We start from the raw sequence: 17085 nt of genomic DNA, 5'->3' as shown, positions 1-17085 counted from the left end.
CTCTGACAAGGTATCAAGCTGCCGGAGTGACCTTTGGTGAGATAACTGCAGTTTTTATCGTCTGCTGCTCTCATTCTGTAGGCTCACCTGTCTGTGAGTGTGTCCAACTATCTCAGCAATCCTGACTGCCTTTGAGAATACCCTCCAAATGAACTGGCACTTAACTAAATGCCACTTGTGTTTTCCTTCTCCGCTCTGCCGCAGGAGCCATTTCTCAAAGGAGTGAGAGCGAATAAGGACACCTTTTATTTGCTGATAGGGAACCATTTGAACATTCTCTCGTGAGTGACTTGGTGGGCCGTGCATAGGCAGGAGGAGGCTGAAACGGCTGCCATTTTCCGCGCGTGTTTGCTGACCATCAGGGAACATATCAGACATGAAGTTTACCTCAAAGGGATCGGCCGCTTGACCTTTTGCGCTGAAAGGTCACGCAGCACATCTGTTTCCCCTGAAGCAGATTGGGATTAACTTGTTACAGGGGCCTTTGGTGGCTAGAAACATGTCTTTTAAAAAAAAAATTAACAACGTGCTCTGGTTCTGCATCACCCTCCATTGATCAGGATAAGGGGCTCAGTATGGGAGGAAAGAAAAAGTATTTCCATAAACAATATTTGCTGCCTGGCTTTCAAGGCTGCACCTTGGCACATGGTCTGATAAGCTCCGGATAAATAAGCTTCTAGGGCTAAGATAGACCATCCGTGGAATACTGTAGAGAAAAGCCCAATTGACTTAGGAGGTGGTGCTGGTCACCAACATGGCAGCACTTTTCTACTTGAATCATTACTACCGATCACGAAAGTGTTAAGAGACACTGTGTTGCTGAAGACACCATCTTTCTGAGGAAACTTCAAAGTGACATCCTGGGGGAAAGTTTTCAAAGGCACAAGGGCAGTTGAGCCCCCATCTCCCATCTGTGCCTTTCGAAATCTTCGCCCTGATCAATTATCATGAAAAATCTCTTGGGACTTGTCACAGAACAGTGATGTCAACCAAAAGCAAAGCCTCTATCAGGAAACTGAACCACCTCTGAAATGGAGCCCTGGTTTATGAGCGAGCTCCATGTTCTAAACCATTGCAGAGGGATGACTCAGACTAACCAATTTGACCTTTTGTGGACATATTTTTGGAAACTGGCAGAACATTTGTCCCTAATTGCGTAGGTCTTGTCATTGATAATAAGAACAAATTCATTTGATGATGAGGATGAGATCTACACAAAGAATAGACAAGCTCTAATAATGTATTTTTAATGTATGGCGTTGTGCAGAGATGGCTGCGTTGGAGGAGGTGATAGAACCTCCTCTGTTACTGACTAGACTATTCAACGTAGCTCCAGCAATCAGGCGTTACTGCCAAATATTGCTGGGTAAAGCTGGTCTGAAAAACTGTGACAAAACCATTTTCCTTTGAGAAATTCAGTTTCAATTAAATGGAAATATTTTGCGAAATCCTGTCGGTTTTGCCAAAGTTTCATTTTGGAGAAAAATATCAGGAAGAAAAAGTTCTGAAAAGAGACTGTTTTGATTTTTCCTTTCAAAATGATTTTTGGCTTCAGAATTTTTTATTTTGTATTACATTATAGATTACTGTTGAGATAAAATGGGGTTTTTTTTTTCAAAATTTTCTTTCATGGAGAATTTTGGGTTTCGTTGCTCATTGGAATGAAAACAAATGTTGAACTCTCCAAATCTTCTGTGAACTGGAATTTCTGTTCTCTGGACAGCTCTGCTGCTGGACATCCCTATGCTGGGGTGTTGTTTTATTCTTTTATGGGGACTTTGACTGTAAGCTCCTTGAGGCAGGGCCTGCCTTTTTTTTTGTGCTTATACATAGTACAGTGGGGTTCTGGTCCATGACTCGGGTTCCCAAGCGCTATGGTAATTGAAATAAATAATAAAATAATAATAATAGTGACTGTGTTCGTAATGTTTTTGACTCCTAAAGGAGAGGACAGCTGTAGAGAGCCAAGTTTCTCTCCCTCTTACACACTGTTGCTGCTGAATTGTTCAATATCTGAGTAGAAAAATCTGTTTTCTGAAAGAGCAAAAGAAAGAGAGTAATTTAAGTGGGTGAGCGAGCAGCTTTGAGCTTTTATTGTTGGGTAGATTTGTGATAGTTTGGATGAATTTTAACCACTTCTTCCACACAGCTGCATTAGGAACATTAAAAATAAAAGCAAGCAACCACCACAACAAAAACCCCACTAGCTATCATTTCCTTCTGTTAATGTTTTATGGAGCTCTCCCATTCTGTCATCAGAGGAAATTCTCAGACACACTCATCTGGCATCAAAGGGATTCATTTTGTTCTATCTTTGGCAGAAGCTGGGGGCTGCAGCTGAGAGGAGAGAAGCAAGGTTGAATGAGGAAAGGGATGCAATTCCCATGTGAGGATCAGGTGGGCCCAGAGCCCTTTAAGTTCCATGTACAATTCACGTGTATTGCTTTTATTCAGGTTACACTCATTGCCCCGAGAGGTGAAATTTTTGGTTCTAACCCTCTACAAGGCTGTATGTGGCATCTACATCTTACTGCCTTGCGTGTTACGAGAGAGATAAGTGGAAAGTGTCTCACCATGCCCTTTCAGTGAGTGGTGGCTTGCGTCCCTCTGATCCTTCCCTCTCCACCTTATTTACCACTGCAGTAACCCGAGAGGAAGTGAGGAAATAGAGACTAGTGAAAAGGTTAAAGTTGATGTCTGTGAGTCTGCAAATAGGTTATAGCTTCATTTGAGCTGGATCTGAAATACTAGCTGTCTGACAGGAGGAAGTTCAGAAGGCTGACCGTGTCAGTCTGGAACACGCATCCTAAAGTTTGGGTGTTTAAAACCTACTTCTTGTAAGATTTTCAGCATCACTTTTCAGACCCAAGGTGTTATGAATAGTTGGAATCAGATTTGATTACCCATCCAAATTTATGGGGGCTTCTTTAATTGAAATCTCCAAGTCTTCCCCCCCTCTCCGCCCCAAAGTTGTCCATTATAAATGGAACAAAAACATTGACTCCTTTGCATGATTTACGAAACTGGGGTTTGTAAAATGACGTCAGACTTGGAAAATTCTAGGTGAAAATCTCCCACTGTGTGAATGCCGACAGACTCTTAGCCACAGATATTTTGTGTTGTTTCTAGCAGATATTTCACCAAAAGCTTTCACAACTAATCCAGGGGCTGAATCAGCAAAACAACAAAGGTAAAGCAACTTTTTGGAAAGGCTGCTCAATGCATTGTATTCTAGATTCTGGCACTGCCCAGGAAATGAGATATCGAATCACATGCTGCTCAGAGACATTCAGTCTTAAATTTCTGCCTGAGTGCTTTCTGCACATTTTGGATTTTCTCAGTGATTACTGTGTCACTCAGGTGGTCCCCAAACTTCTGCTTCAGTAACACCCTAATGATTTTGATGCACCGCTCATCCATCATGGGCTTAGCCTCCCGAAAGGTGTTCCCTCTCCTTCCTGTGATGGAGTGGCTCTGTATATAGTCGGACGTGAACAGCTTGTAGAGTAGTGTTTTGCAGGCGGTGCTGATTTTCTGGTCGAATCGGATGGCCTCTTTCAGCTGCTCTTTCGTGTATCCATTAAAGAGTTCCACCACCTCGCATTGCTGCCTGCGGGGTTCTTCCTGAAAGGACAGTGATTCCAGCCGCTGCACCTTCCGTTTCAGGGAGAGAATCTCTTGGTGGAGATCTACTATGATTCTCTCCAGTTGCTCAATCTTCTCGGTCCTAGAAAATAAAATAAAGCATATAAAATGCATGCCTGTCACAAAGCGCCATTCTCCTTCAGCTAGCAATGGGTGTGACGTGTCAGTTCAGCGTGCATTGCCCACTGAATACCCAAGCTACCTGAGTCTGAAAAACTGGGCTGGGAAGAGCAGACCTGCACCTTCATTTTTCATTAATTACCTTTCCATTTCACCAGGGCCAAAATCTTTCTGAACTACCTCAAAATCATCTGTTTCTGGGGAACCTTCAGTCTTTGGTTCATCACAGCTAGAAAAAAACAAACAGACCAACAAGCAATGGAAGATGGTTCATATTTATTTCGTAAATGCTCTGTGGTCTAAAGTGTACAACACAGCGTTTTGTGAAAACCCAGCCAACTCCAATATCATGTGGCATCCCAAGTAAACGAGGTAGATATCTTGTAATACTTTATGTCAGTGGGCAAGCATTTCAGATAAATGTCCCTCCCTGCGTTTTACATAGAAAATATCAGCTCCTTAAATACATGTTCTATATTATGGGCTTGATTCCCCACTTGCTTACATGTGTATAGTCTCTTACAAAACAAGTGCAAAGGGGATGCAGAATACTACCATTCATGGTTTGGTTCACACTTAAATGATTACATAGGGGACAGGGCAGTGGAAATTCAGGCCCTAACTATGACTTCAACTGAGTTATTCTGGATTTACACTGGTATAAATGAGGGCAGTTTCTGGCTCTATGTGGAGGGCAGGAAGAGCTGCCTCAATTTCGACTTTGTGCTTCATGGATCCTTTGTGGTCGGAATAGGCAGCTCTCCTCAATTGCCCCAGATCCCCTGGAACTCCCCTTTGTCCTCAAAGTTGTGTCAACAAGGCAGGACAAACCAATCTATATGAAGCAAGCAGCATCAGGAAATGGAACCACAGCTAGTGAACCAGAAGTGGAGACTATGAGAGGCACTTTGAAACCTTCATTGTCCTTACAGCTTATGGGAATATTACCTGTCGGTACGGATGTGCTGCTGACACTTAGCTAGAATGCCATCTGACTTCCTTTTCATTGTCAGGGTGATGTAATCTAGAAAGAGGGTTGGAGCAGGAAGCAAAAGACAGATGTGAAATTGTCATCACCTGGATACCTTGGTCCCCAGAGCATGTTCATCTAAGTACTTCTGTTTGATGTTCCCAAGTTATTAACAGCATGACTCAAACATGCTGTCTTTGGCTTGAACTGTTGGAGTTTTGTTACAGGCAGAAAGAAAAACCTTCATCACAATATATAGTTGTAATTCAACCACAATATCCTTAGCAAGGCACTGTGCCATCCGTGAAGAAACTGGGCAGGAACATGGATCATGAAGGTGAAAAAGTCTGTGGACACTAGTGTAGTCATTAGCACAAATGACAAACACACAGAAAACAAGACGGTTAATTTCAGGGAGTTTTAGTATGTGTGTATGGATGAACTGATAGGTAAACCTGAAACAGGTCAGATGTTCAGGTCAGCACACTTTTGGGTACTTTACAATTAATTAAACAAATAAATTATATTAGGAGTGTGCTTCACTGGCTTGTGTGGAAAGAATTGTGAGCATATGAGAAAAGAGCTGGCGATCTCAGCGTGCTTTGAATCACACAAAAGCCACTACCACAGAGTTGTCACCTTGGTGAGCAGCCCCACTGGAGAAGAGACACCAAGGATGGAAAGGACTCAGCTCTCACCATTACAGTTCTCACACCCAGGGAAAATACATGTGCATTGGTCTGCAGCCCACACTGCAGAGAAACAGGAATTCAGAGCCCCTCTGACACTTTTCACTAACACCAACATTAAAAGTTAAAAATAGCCAAGCGTGGAATAAAATAAAACATTCGACTCATTCACAGACAATAATCCCAGCTGGTTTACCTCTGGTAGCTGTGCCAGGCCTTGCTTCTTCATTCTGGGATGTGCCAGGCACAGCCAGGGTCAAGAACGGAGATGGTGATTTGAAGGCCGTGGAAGAGTGATAAGGTGCTGACATGGTGCAGTGGGATCTGGTCGTACTAGTCAGGATGCGCCTCTCCTTTAAGACAGAAGAGACGGCAGCATCATTCTGGAGCCCTGCGTCTTCATCCCTGACCAGCGGTTTGACGTAGACGCTCCTGTCATCGTTGTATTTGCGAAAGGAGCTTCCTGGCATCCATTTTGGAAAAGTCTTCCTTGATTTTTTAGTTTGGGATGGCAGCCCACTGTGCACTGCTGGTTCTTCTTCTGAAAGCAACATGGGGCATGTATGGTAATTGGCAATACCACAATGACATATATTGCAACATTACACCTCTAGAGCCCGACTGCCCACAGCAGTGTTCTCAGTCCTTACCACATGGATGCTGTCGGATGGTTCATTAGGCATGGGATGAGGATGTATTTATGATCCATCCATTAAAAAAAAATGCACCGGGGTATAAGGTTACTATATTTAATTACTTTCCTCCAGAAATACACTGCCTGCTGAATATTAATCCTCCTGTGCAAAACCCCACACTTACTTAGCTTCTCAAAGAGTTGTCTATTTTCCTGCAGCCTTTTCTCTAAGATATCTTTATGCTCTGTTGGAAGAAAAGGGTTTTCAATGTTCATTTCACTTGTTTCTAGAGGCTGCTCCCAAGAGGCATAAGTCTAGGATGGATAATGATCACTTACCGCTTATGCCTTCCACGACCCCCCAATACAGACCACTGAAGCCAGGGCAGCGGGCTAGCACCTGCTCACCCACCGCATAGAGATGAAATGGCTTTCGGGGTTCTTTGATGTTTTCGATGTTGATCACACGGCTGCCGTCTGGCCAGCTGATTAGAACGTAAAGCTTGGCAGCCATTTGGACCAGCACCACCTAGAAGAGAAGATAAGGAACAAGAATCCATGCCAGGGGTATTTCACCCTTGCTGGAGCTATGTTCCAGAGCACACCCACTTTAATTATTAGGGATGCAGAGGAAACTGCTGATTGCCTAGAACTTTTGGAGATCAGGCCTCTCATTTGGGTGCCTAATTTCAGATTTAGGTACACCCATCTTTGAAAATCTTGTCTATTATTCACTGTGAATAGTGTGTTCAGCTTCAGTGAAGTGCTTGCTTACAGTGTTATTATGATGCCTTTTTAATGTCTGATGAATGTGGCGTGTTTATCAGCAGCTTATGGTCATTCATTAAAAGGAGTAAATTCAAATATTGTACATCTATTCGAGGACTTGCTTCAGGGCAAAAATAATGCTAACAGCATGGTTGTCCTGGAAATAATCAGGTTAACTGGGAGCTCAGCTGCTGTAGCGGTGAGTGCTCTGATAATGCCTACAAATCACTAGAATTACAAAAATAACCAGGCCAGAGTGTCTGTAACCACTCTCCAGTTCCTGACAGCAGGTCGGTTTTGCACTGGTATTTGTAATCTGGCAAAGCTGGGATCACCGTGCAGTACAGAAGCATGCCAAAACACTGCCCACTGTGATCAGGAGCAGCACAGAAGCAAACCCTACCTGGGAATTTGTGTTGACAATGCGAGTAGCACGTGGAACACTTGCCCCTGCAACAAATTCCCTTCCCTCCTTTCTGCTGTTCCCCTGATTCTCGTCGTTGTTTGTACTGAACTCTTCCAGTTTTCTCCTGGAGATTGCTCATTGAGGGGACTACAGGTACAGGCCTGCGGGGGTGTCACTGTTCTTGTTTGGTATTTTTTTAAAAGAGAAACTGCAGTTCCAACAATGACATATATCGTCTCAAGCCATCCAGGGCTGGCCGCAGCAGTGAGAGCTATTTGTCAATGCAGAGAATTTTATACAGCATCAGACTTCAATGGAATCACGGCAATTTCCCATCTGCTGAGACTCAGACCCACTGTACATGAAAGGCAGCACAAAACCAATAGACCGTTCGGACTAAAACAAAATATCCTAGGAATGAGAATATTATGGTCTGAAGGCATGTTCTACCCCAGCCGAGTGAGAGCCATATTGCAAACAACATTTGAAAGCTAAGTTCTTGGGGCGGGGGGGGGGGGGGAGCCAATTAATTCCTTCAAACCCAGAATTTCAGGAAAGTGCATGCACATTTGTGTGCCTGGTTTGCATGCCCGGGTGGCATGTCCGCTCTCATGACAACTGCAAAGGAAAATTCGGACATGTCACTGGTCATTTGCACAGGCGGTGACAGCACTGCACGGAAAGCGCCCAGTCCCCCTACCCAGCACTCAGCACACTTTGGGCATAGACAGCCCAAGCCACGCACCGCCCTCTTCCAAAAATCAAAAGTTACTTTGAAAGAAGTTCTCTTGTGACCAGCCAGGCTAGGTGGTCAGTGAAGAGACCATGTGGCCCAGTGGCTAGCCATGAACTAGGAGACAGGAGATTTGAGTTCTATTCGATCACTGGGCTGCTGGATGAGCTTGAATAAGTCCTTCCGATCTCTGTACCTCAGTTTCTCCATCGGTCAAATAGGAATAATGACACTGCCCTCCGTTGTAAAGTGCTTTAAGATGCATGAATGAAAGACTCTCTATAAGAGTACTAGTATTATTGCACGACTTGATCTCTTTTTAAGCACGCTGGAGAAAAAGTGGGTGTGGCTTTTCCACAAAGAAAGCCAACTCTGTATGAACTCCTCCACAGGCAGAGTGGAAAGTGTTGGTCACGTTAAAACTCGCCTGCCGATGAGAGAATTTATAGGCCCAAAACCATCGCTCCATGCTCTTCTTTAGCTTGCAAATTCTGTCATCTGTGCACACAGCAGGAATTATGCTAAACTTCTTTCTGCCAAAGTACCACACACTTCATGGACTAGAACCTCAAAGTCATTCTACTCTGACTTCTATTTAAAACGGGTGACTGTTTTCTCTTAAATTTGCTTAGAATACTCCCTGTTAAAATGTTATGTAGTCTTTCCTTTACAACTGGAACTGCACAAGTTAGTTTCCAGTGTAAGTGGACATCCATTGTTATTATTATTTGTATTACAGTAGCACCTAGAGGCCTGAATCAGGGCCCCATTGTGTTAGGTGCTGTACAAACACCTAACATGAGTCAGTCCTGCTCTGAAGAGCTTACAAACAAAACTGACAGGACAGACAAAGAGGACAATCTGCAAAGTACTCCACTTAGGAAGGAACAATCAACTGCACACCTAAAAATGGGAAATGACTGCCTAGGAAGGAGTACTGTGGAAAGGGATCTGGGGGTCATAGTGGATCACAAGCTAAATATGAGTCAACAGTGTAACGCTGTTGCAAAAAAAGCAAACATCCTTCTGGGATGTATTAGCAGGAGTGTTGAAAGCAAGACACGCTCTACTCCATGCTGATTAGGCCTCAACTGGAATCTTGTGTCCAGTTCTGGGTGCCACATTTCAGGAAAGATGTGGACAAATTGCAGTAAGTCCAGAGGAGAGCAACAAAAATGATTAAAGGTCTAGAAATCATGACCTATGAGGAAAGATTGAAAAAACTGGCTTGTTAGTCTGGAGAAGAGAAAACTGAAGGGAGACATGATAACACTTTGCCAGTACATAAAAGGTTACAAAGAGGAGGGTGAAAATTATTCTTGTTAACCTCCGAGGATAGGACAAGAAGCAATGGGCTTACATTGCAGCAAGGGAGGTTTAGGTTGGACAACTTGAACAAACTGTCCGGTGAGGTTGTGGAATCTCCATGGGAGGTTTTTAAGAACTGGTTAGACAAACACCTGTCAGAAATGGTTTAGTTGTTGCATAGTCCTGCCTGGAGTAGATGAACTATTGAGGTCCCTTCCAGTCCTACACTTCAATGATTATATGATTTAACAGATGAGAATGTGAACCAAAGAGAGATTAAGTGACTTGCCTGTGGTCACACAGGAATGCATGGTGGAGCTGGGATTTGAAGCCAGACGTCCTGAGTGCCAGTTCAGCTCCTTAACCTCAAGGTCATCCTTCCTCTCCAGTATTAGAATTATTAATGGCATTTCTCTCATGCCAACCACCGTGGTGTCTGGTACTCTGGCTTGGATCGCTGCAACATAATAGGTTCCCCAGGAGTAACTGGCACAAGGGGAGGAGCTGGTGGGGCATGTACAGAGCTGAAGCAGTGGTGTTGCACCGCTGGCCTGTGTACATCCTCCAAATGGGAGTTTACAGAACAATATGGCAAACACGAGGGGAGCCCAAGGCCCTGCTAGTGACTCTGATCACACAGAAAAATGGAACGGTAGGGGAGTCTGGGTTACGCCCTGAAATGGAAAGTTGGGCTGTTTTTGTTCCAAGCATCATTGCATTGCATGGTCCCTGGATATAGGAAGCCTTTAACAAGCTCACAAAGATTCTGATGGCCTCAATGACACTCAGCAGTACTGTCCTCCAGAAACACACCCATTTGTTTGAACAGGAGCACTTGGGGAGGAAGGTAAGCCCCACTGTCTGGTGGTAAAAATCTATGGCAGACACCAGACAGGTTTATTGGAGACAGAGGATAACCCAGAGCATTTACACACGGGAGCAAAGACTTGTTACAGCACAGAACAAGAGGGAGAAGGGAGCAAACAAAATGCATAGGTCAGACCTCACCCAATCCAAACTGGTTTCCTCTGGTTTCATGACCACCACCACCCTCCCCCAGTTAAAGGCTTGGTGTTTTCTGCCCCATCCACATTGATCCCATTCATTCCGGGCGCTGAATCATTCTTGGAGAATTCAGAGTAGCAGCCGTGTTAGTCTGTATTCGCAAAAAGAAAAGGAGTACTTGTGGCACCTTAGAGACTAACTCATTTATTTGAGCATAAGCTTTCGTGAGCGACAGCTCACTTCATCGGATGCATACAGTAGAAAATACAGTGGGGAGATTTATATACATAGAGACCATGAAACAATGGGTGTTACCATACAGACTGTAACCAGAGTGATCACTTAAGGTCTCTAAGGTGCCACAAGTCCTCCTTTTCTTCTTGGAGAATTGTTTCATCTTCCACCCATTCTCAAAAGGAGTTTGCTTGCAAAAGCAACTAACTTTCCGAGTCTTATGTACAATAGCTGCCCTTCTAGTAAATACTAGCCCCTGATTCGTTCCAATTCCTCTCCCTCGGCTAGGCCGTGTCAATGAGTTTTTAATATGTTATAATATTTTATCTTGTGTTAATTGGCTTGTCTCCAAGCCCCGGTCTGCTATCGCTGTACAGCCTTAGAGCTTTACAGCACTAAGCTGCAGATAACCCTGCTCTTTAGACCACAAAAGGTTACAAAGAGACTAAGCTACCGGTTGGGATGAATGCACAGCTGCGACTTCACCATCCCTTAAATTAACAAATAGGTTTCCAGATCTGTTTTACCGCAGCTAATGATCCAAGCAACTAACAACTCCAGCCTGAAAAGGAACTTTTTAAAGATGTTTTCTTTTTCACTAATCTTCAGAAGCGGCTCTTGTCCCCTCCAGCCCCACTTGCTCTCCTAATTTTTATTTCATTTTAAAGAATACAACTAAATGAACAATCCACATAGACAAAGAGAGAGAGAGAGAGAGAGAGAGAGAGAGAGAGAGAGAGAGATCAAATCCTGATATCAGTAGATCTCAGTCCTTGCCTGGTTAGCACTGCTTCAGTTGCAGAGTCTTGCAAAATGTCTCCTGTCTATCCAGCTCTCAGCTGCGTGCTGCAGAAGAGAAGGTGATCGTAAAATTCTTTTGCCTTGTGTGTGTGTCCCCTCACCACAAGTCCTTGCCAGGTTTCTGTTGTCTGGATAAGGAGCCCCACACTGTAAAACAAATACCCCCACCCCTCTTTCTTTCTTTAGCCTCTGTCAGTCTGTTTCTTACACGAAGAGTGAGCAGAAAAGGAGAGGAAAAAGCCTTGGGTTTTTTGGAGCATGAATAAACCTTGCATTTCCATGAGTTATTCATGAATAATTCATGAAAATACATGATTAATTCAGGTTCATGAATTATTCAGGCATAATTCTCGAACATTCCTGGTTAATTCATGCTTGCACAGTGAGTAAGGGAGTCAGGATTCTTTTCTCCCCGAGAGGGAAGAAGAAGAGGCTCGCAAACCTGCATGTACACGGCCCGTTTCTGCACGTTATAAGAAAACATTCTCCAGGCCCTTTGGAAACGAGAAGAGGAGGGAGAGCATTAATATGCCTGCAGCCTTCTGGTTGTGGGGAATAAAAGGAACTTGCACACAAAAGAAAAGAGCTTGGCAGCTAGTAACTCTCTTTCAAAAACACCGCACAAGTCTGATTATGCATTTCCTTCTATTCCTGCTGCCGAATCCTTCCCTAGCTGAGATTCCTCTCAGTCATCTGATTGGGTTACATAGTAACCTGCTATGTAAGGAAAACAACAACACCTACAGGCCTATGGTTGAGGAATCAATGCCCTTGCAAACTTGAAAAGCAAACTGATTTATTTTCACAGTCCTTCAAAGCTTGGGCTCCAGGTTGTGCTTGGCTTGGCTGAGTAATTGTGTTATTCTCGGTCTCAGCAAACAGTGGGGCACCCTGACTTACACATCAACCTATCGGACATATCTAGCTGGCAGCTCGCAACTCTGCTGGGAGTCTACCATTACAATACACTGGGTTCATTTACACAGAACTGTTGACACTCAATTGCTTTAATAACACAGGAAGTGACATACATCCCCTATGTGAGCCAGGCTTACAGCGGGTGGTAATGACCTCTTGTCTATAGTCAGACAGCTAGCGTGTGGGCTAGTGGTTAGATCAGACAACACACTCAGGACTCCATTCCCAGTTCTGCCAGTGGCCCTCTTGGGTAAGTTACAAAGGGCCACAATGCACAATCTTACTCACTCTGAGAAGCACTTTACTCCTCAAGTAGACCCATTGAAAGCATGAATAAAGGTACTACAGTCTGGTCCTAACCCTGTTTGTACTTGTGAAATGGGTGTAATAATGAGAGATCCAGCTTGCTCTGGATTTGGGGTTTGTCTTCAAAACCCCAGATCCAGAATTCTCCCCTCAAGCGTTTTGCATCTGGGCTGGCTTAGGAAGTAGAATTGGTTCAGGTGTTGCCAAGGATGTCCAAAAACTCATAGGACGAGCTGATTTCACATGCTTTCTGGCACTGTTCAAGGTGGCCAACATCCCGTGAGATCGACTGGCCTCCCAGGATTTCCTCCATTTCAGACTGAGAATTCAGGAGAACAGCTTGTGAGATTTCTGCTCAAGCTGATGGGCAAGTAGCACAGAAAGCCCCTTTCAGCAGGAACCCCTGTCAAGATTATCTGGGTCAACAGTGAGTGATGATCTCTGGGGGGTCCTGGCTGTGACCTGAGCTCAGTTCTAATATCAGTGGCAGCTTCTGGTATCAGCAATAGCTCAGAATGAGGCAACTGGGAGAGTCAGCTGAAAAAATGCCAGGAGTCAGCAGATAAGGATTCTACAGACACTTTTAAAGGCAGGGAGGTTAAAGCTTACGTATGTGTTCAATGTTCCCCCCAACGCACACACAGATTGGTCAGTGGGGACATGCAGCATAGAAAGATATGCTTCACTCAGCTTGGATGTTTGAGGTGACTGAACTCTGTAACAAAGCTGGGAGTGGGACCTATAGCCACTAGGCAACACCCCCTCCAATGTAGGGGACCAGATAGCAAGTATGAAAGATCAGAACACTTTTTTTCAGAGGGTGGGGGGGATAGTTGTGTATATAAGACAAAGCCCCTAATCTTGGGGGGCCTGGTCACCCTACTCCAGAGTCACTGAGTCCTGCAGTCCTTGGGGGGGATATATCAGAGGGGCATCTTCCCTTGAATTTATAGCAGCAGGATGAAGCAAGCCTTGTACATGCCAACCCCAGGGGCACAGCTTATTCAAGGGATAGACACGCAATTACCCAGGGTTTAGAATTCATCCGACCTGCCCATTAGCAGTGGCATCATGTGATTGCACAAGCTAGCCCCTGCTATCTGTATTGCTTGGAGAGGTGGGCTTTCCTGTTTTGGGGTAACAGCTACCTACCGGTATAATGGTCTGTCTCTTTTTCATGCTCAAAGCCTCCCTGCCCACCGACAGTCAGGGGCCAAGCATGTGTGCTCATGGCACTGTCTGCGAATGAATAATCGATGGCTCACTGTCAGCCTGGGACTTAGTCATGAATTATTCATTGCCATGCCTGGGTCATTCACACATGCAGAGTCAGGCATGGGTTCTTCGCATGATGTCAGAGTGACAGGACCAGCCGTCCTTATGTCTCTATATTCAGGAAGGAAGGGGGTGCACAGAGGACATAAGAACAGATGAGTGTTGGCCATCCTGGAGAAACACTGGCTGGGTCAGATAGTTAATGCTATTTCAGATTGTGTACCCCGAGCATTCAAAAATCATGACTCTGGCCCCAAGATTGGAAAAATAATACATTTGGGGCACTATTTATTTGCCTACTGGTGGCTGAGTCAAATTTCCAAGCTTTTCTTTGCAGCCATGAGGGCTAGGAAACTTATTTAAACAAAAGCTGAGATTCCCATGAAATCACAGGACTCCAGGAGCAGGAGAAAAATATTTCCAGACCCACAATAAAATAGTAACAGATGTCAAGGGGCCAGCACAAGTTCTATATCTCACTTAAGTACCACTCACACCTTATTTAAGTGCAGAATCAGTTGTGTGCTGCAATTTTCCTTCTTTTTCCATCTGGCAAACTTCCCCCATCCTATTCATTAAAGTTAAAGTTACTGAATTGATGTCTTTGCTTTGTTTTGACAATGCGTGTCGTGTTTTTGCACTGCCATCATGGCTGACATCAGTACAATTCTGGATATAAGCTTTAGAAGTGAACTCTTCCAGGCAAGCCAGTAGAGAGGGCAGAAATGCACTTGTTCTAAGTCCTCCACCACATATTGTCTTGCTGGCTACTTGCTCTTTTATTTCCGGGTGACAGAGTTGGGGATTTTCAAATTACTTATTCACCCGCTTTGTGGTGGGTTTAATGAAACCTCACAAAAGCTAGAGTCATGTGAAACTCCCCCATTTGGGGATTTGTGGCAAAGTCAAAATTCAGCCCTAGCTCGTTCATCAAAAAGTGACACCAGTTTAGTTTCTAGACTTATTTCATCTTGCTTGCAATTCATTTGTTTCACCTCTGAATTTGGCCTTATGGTAGCACAGCTGTCAGAGTTTAAAGTGATTTGACCGACACAAAGCTGAGCTATGAAACTGTGACCGCATATAGGTATTAACTGGAGAAAAAGGCTAACACAGTATTCTACCTCTGCTCCTGATCCTTGTTAGGCTTGGCTTACCATTCTCTGGGGGTGACTTACCTTAGACAGGGCCAGGAAAAGACGTTTCCTACCCATAGCGTCCTGGAATGCAGGTGCTGCTATTCTGAATGGCCTAGAAGTGTCTGCAGCAATGTGGTGTGCATCAGTGGGGTTTACTCAATTCCTTTTATGCTCATTAAAAATAATACACTCTCATTAACTCGCTGGGCAGCACACAAGCTTCCACTGCTAACTTTGTTTTGCTTCTCAGTTTGCATCTCGCTCCCCGCTGCAGTGACATGAGACAGGGGATGGAGCGGAATCCAACGTATAGCTCTGTCTCGGCATCTGTATTTCCCACCAGATAAACATCCTGATTTAACAATCTGAACGCACTGCAGTGACAGGAGTTAGTTAGGGCTAGGCTGTGTCAGGTAGACACATTCTAACAGTAGGGGGCAGTGTGGAGACATCACCCCAGAGGGAGTTCCCCAAAGCTTCATGGCTCAGGCAGACAAAATGACTGTGAGCAGAGGAAACATGGTCCAAAGTGGCACAGCACAGATTCTTCCCAGGCCAGGCACTCATGGACCCCAGAGACAATAGCTGCTGCCCCGCCATTGAAAAGGGTGCAATGTGGGATCCCAAACAGCATGGTGCTATCCAAGGTAGAAGCAATATACAAGAACTTCAGCTGGTGGGAGGCAGGGAGCAAGGATCCTTGTCCTCTCTCTCCGCTTTGTACCCATTCAGGGGCTGGGCACAAGTTTGTTCTAACCTCAGCAGGTAAGTAATGATGAGAGCACATATGGTAGCGGTGCAGTTGCTTTAAAATGCCCCCATTCATTTTGAAAACTTACATCCCATCTACCCTGTAATTCCTATTGCGATGAGTGACCCGACATGATAGCCTCCTAGTGTAGCTCACCATCGAGTAGGACCAGAGCATGTGCTGAACTGTGTTACCGTTCTGCCAAAGATCAAAGCTGTAGTATAGTTCAGTCCCACGAATCCTTGTTCACCATGAGGAGGTGGATGAGGCATTTCTAGAACAAATAACAGAAGTATCCAGACCACAAACCCTTGTAGTACTGGTGGATTTTAACTATCCACACATCTGTTGGAAAAGTAATACGGCAAAACACAAAATGTGCAGTAAGTTCTTGTAATGTACAGGGGACAACTTTTTGTTTCAGAAAGTGGAGGAAGTGACCAGAGGGACAGATATTTTTTACTTCATTCTGGCTAACAGGGAGGAATTGGTTGCAAATCTGAAGGCAACTGGAGTGACAGTGATCGTGAAATGAGCGATTCCGTGATTCTAAAGCAAAGGAACGAGTAAGAGCAGCAGTCTGAGGACAATGGACTTGGTAGGTAAGGTTAGAAACAGAAAAAGATAGAAAAATATAAACAATGAAAGGGTGAAAGACAAGATGTGGGCCATGGATGACTGCACCACACAGAGCAGTGTGGGTAGATAGAAAAGCTGATCAAAGCACTGTGATAGCAAACAGTTGTCTGGATTGCTTGTAAATTCAAATGAAATCCAGGACTGCTGGAATACCTGAGAACCTAGTGAACAAGTGGTAGGGATCAGATGAAAACATGGTGCCAATCAGCGGCAACGTTCAACTGAAATTCTCAGATTCATTTGGATCTCACCCACCTTATCATCAGCTCACTTTGTACCGGTAAAACTTGCATCTATCATTTTGTGCCCTCGAAATGAACTGTGGTTGTGTAGCCAAGTATTTGCCCCTCTTGTCTGCCCACCTGACTTGTGCCCTCAACCAAGGAGCAGAAGAGTCTGCATGTAGATTTGTGCCCACTGCTGCAATGAAGGGGCAAATTCTACATCCACACCTTGCAGCCGCAAAGAGGAGGCAGCCCTTTGGAAAATTCAACCCACCGCAGATGAATGAAGAAAAGGGTCAGCTGGCAGTCTGTGGGGTTGAACAGTGCAATACACTGGTGAGGTTGGATGGAAATAAAATTGGCTGGAGATCAAAGCAACACACAGGCAGAATGTTGATGAGTGCCATAAAAATGCCTGTAAATAATTAAGGCCAGGAAAGAGTTCAGCTCCCAGAAGAGCTGCAAGATTTTCTAAAAGACTCTGTATGCTGGGTGAGCCCCTAAAATTACTGCTAGCGGA

At 44.5% G+C, this 17085-nt stretch overlaps 1 protein-coding gene across 4 annotated transcripts; it reads right to left on the bottom strand.

Annotated features, from left to right (window-relative positions):
• Positions 1–2060: 2060 nt before the first annotated feature.
• LOC102937003 (hypothetical protein) lies at positions 2061–11569 on the bottom strand. Of its 4 annotated transcripts, none has more exons than XM_037877123.2 (7): positions 11290–11569; positions 6398–6587; positions 6244–6303; positions 5621–5965; positions 4714–4789; positions 3908–3994; positions 2061–3727 (listed from the first exon to the last, which is right to left on the bottom strand). In XM_037877123.2, the coding sequence occupies exons 2-7, from the start codon at positions 6570–6572 to the stop codon at positions 3280–3282; spliced, it is 1191 nt and encodes a 396-aa protein (XP_037733051.1). In that variant the 5' UTR covers positions 6573–6587; positions 11290–11569; the 3' UTR covers positions 2061–3279. The 4 variants fall into 4 exon arrangements, with proteins under 4 accessions (XP_037733051.1, XP_037733053.1, XP_027688826.2 ...); XM_037877125.2 differs by having other exon boundaries at positions 5621–5962; XM_027833025.3 differs by lacking the exon at positions 3908–3994.
• Between the last annotated feature and the right edge of the window lie 5516 nt (positions 11570–17085).

The sequence above is a fragment of the Chelonia mydas genome, chromosome 13 (assembly GCF_015237465.2).
Source record: "Chelonia mydas isolate rCheMyd1 chromosome 13, rCheMyd1.pri.v2, whole genome shotgun sequence".
Taxonomy (NCBI): Eukaryota; Metazoa; Chordata; order Testudines; family Cheloniidae; genus Chelonia; species Chelonia mydas.
Note: the sequence above shows the minus strand (reverse complement) of the source record. Positions and strands in the feature narration are given on the sequence as shown.